The sequence below is a fragment of the Limulus polyphemus genome, unplaced genomic scaffold (assembly GCF_000517525.1).
Source record: "Limulus polyphemus unplaced genomic scaffold, Limulus_polyphemus-2.1.2 Scaffold8675, whole genome shotgun sequence".
NCBI lineage: Eukaryota > Metazoa > Arthropoda > Merostomata > Xiphosura > Limulidae > Limulus > Limulus polyphemus.
Window position 1 is genome coordinate 21,942 of NW_013674285.1, and position 1,643 is coordinate 23,584.

Here is a 1,643-nt window from a genome sequence, read left to right on the forward strand (position 1 = left end):
ATTTAAGACGAAACTTATTAAGCCTAATTTGTGTGGCGTGTATCTCAACTCGAATACCTTAATTTAAGACGAAACTTATTAAGCCTAATTTGTGTGGCGTGTATCTCAACTCGAATACCTTAATTTAAGACGAAACTTATTAAGCCTAATTTGTATAGTGTTGTGTATATTAATTTATATCATTGTTGAAATCAAACCTTAAACGTATTAAGTGTGATAATGTGTGACAAGTGGCGAATTGAATGATTGATTGTTTTTTCATACTTGTTTTAAGTACATTTTGTTCTATTTGTGAAGCAAGGCTGATGGGGTTAAAAGGTTAAGTGGGGTGCCATTCTGTAAAGAGGGTGTGCGCCATATCAAAACACCTGGAACACTTCTTGAGTAAGGGCGGGTCCTGGTCGCGTCGTAATGTACAGCCAACGGACTTAGTAGAGGAACATCTGGGATAATACTTGCACATATCCTGAAGGTTCTGACGGAGCCGACCATGGGATAGCAGAGTTTTGTACAGTGTTCGGTAAATACGCAATCTTCTCAATGACGACTTTTCGTAGTCTGCGTTATTTGGTGCTGGTAGCGGCGATGTTGCTTGGCGTACCTTGGGACGTTCAACCCCGCAACCGCCGTTCTTACTGTCGAGAGGTTGCTCTGGAAGAACGGGAGGAAGTAGCTAATGTTATATTTACCGGAACAGTTCTAAAACTTTACCGCTCACAGACAGACATATATCGCGGATCAATTCGGGTTAAGCGTGTCATCAAAGGGGACAGTAATTTAGCAGAAAACACGATCATTGTGGACGGTTTCGGTGACCCGCGGATTTGCTTCAGTGATGTAAGAGAACGAGACACGCGCATTTTTTTGGTCAGCCAGCTACACGGTGGTCATCTTCGTCTGAACTCCAGTGTGATTCGTTTAAGCCTACGTAGTTTAAACAAAGCTATTTCTGCAGTCAGAGGTAAGACTTTTAAAACTACTGTTATAAGTTGATGTTCGTATGTCATACTTTTTGAGTTACTTGTGAACTTGAGAATGATTGAAACGTTGTACTTGTTTTAATACAAATCTTACTTACTATAAAAGCTGTAACTTGTAATAATATAAAACGTATTGTTACTTGGGTCTTTTACTAACACAAAGTACTTCCTTATTACATTATAATGGAACGTTTTGAAACAAAATGTTACTTGGGACCCTCAGAAAAAAAGAGGTTAAGTAACCAACTTCCTTAGTATATTGTAATGGATCTTTTTGAAACAAAACGTTACTTGGGACCCTCAGAAAAAAAGAGGTTAAGTAACCAACTTCCTTAGTATATTGTAATGGATCTTTTTGAAACAAAACCTTACTTGGGACGCCTTCAGAAATTTGGAATCAGCCTTCATAATCAGCATAAACTCCATATTGGTCTCGATGTCTTCCTACACTTAGAATCAATCATTATAAACCAGCATGAACTCCATATTGGTCTCGATGTCTTCCTACACTTAGAATCAATCATTATAAACCAGCATGAACTCCATATTGGTCTCGATGTCTTCCTGAACTTAGAATCAATCATTATAAACCAGCTTGAACTCCATATTGGTCTCGATGTCTTCCTACACTTAGAATCAATCATTATAAACCAGCATGAACTC

General features: G+C 38.3%; 1 protein-coding gene across 1 annotated transcript; it reads left to right on the forward strand.

Moving 5' to 3' along the window:
- The first annotated feature begins 540 nt into the window (after positions 1-540).
- Positions 541-993, forward strand: LOC106475500 (agrin-like). Its single transcript, XM_013936179.2, has one exon. The coding sequence runs from the start codon at positions 541-543 to the stop codon at positions 991-993; it is 453 nt and encodes a 150-aa protein (XP_013791633.2).
- The last annotated feature ends 650 nt before the right edge of the window (positions 994-1,643 follow it).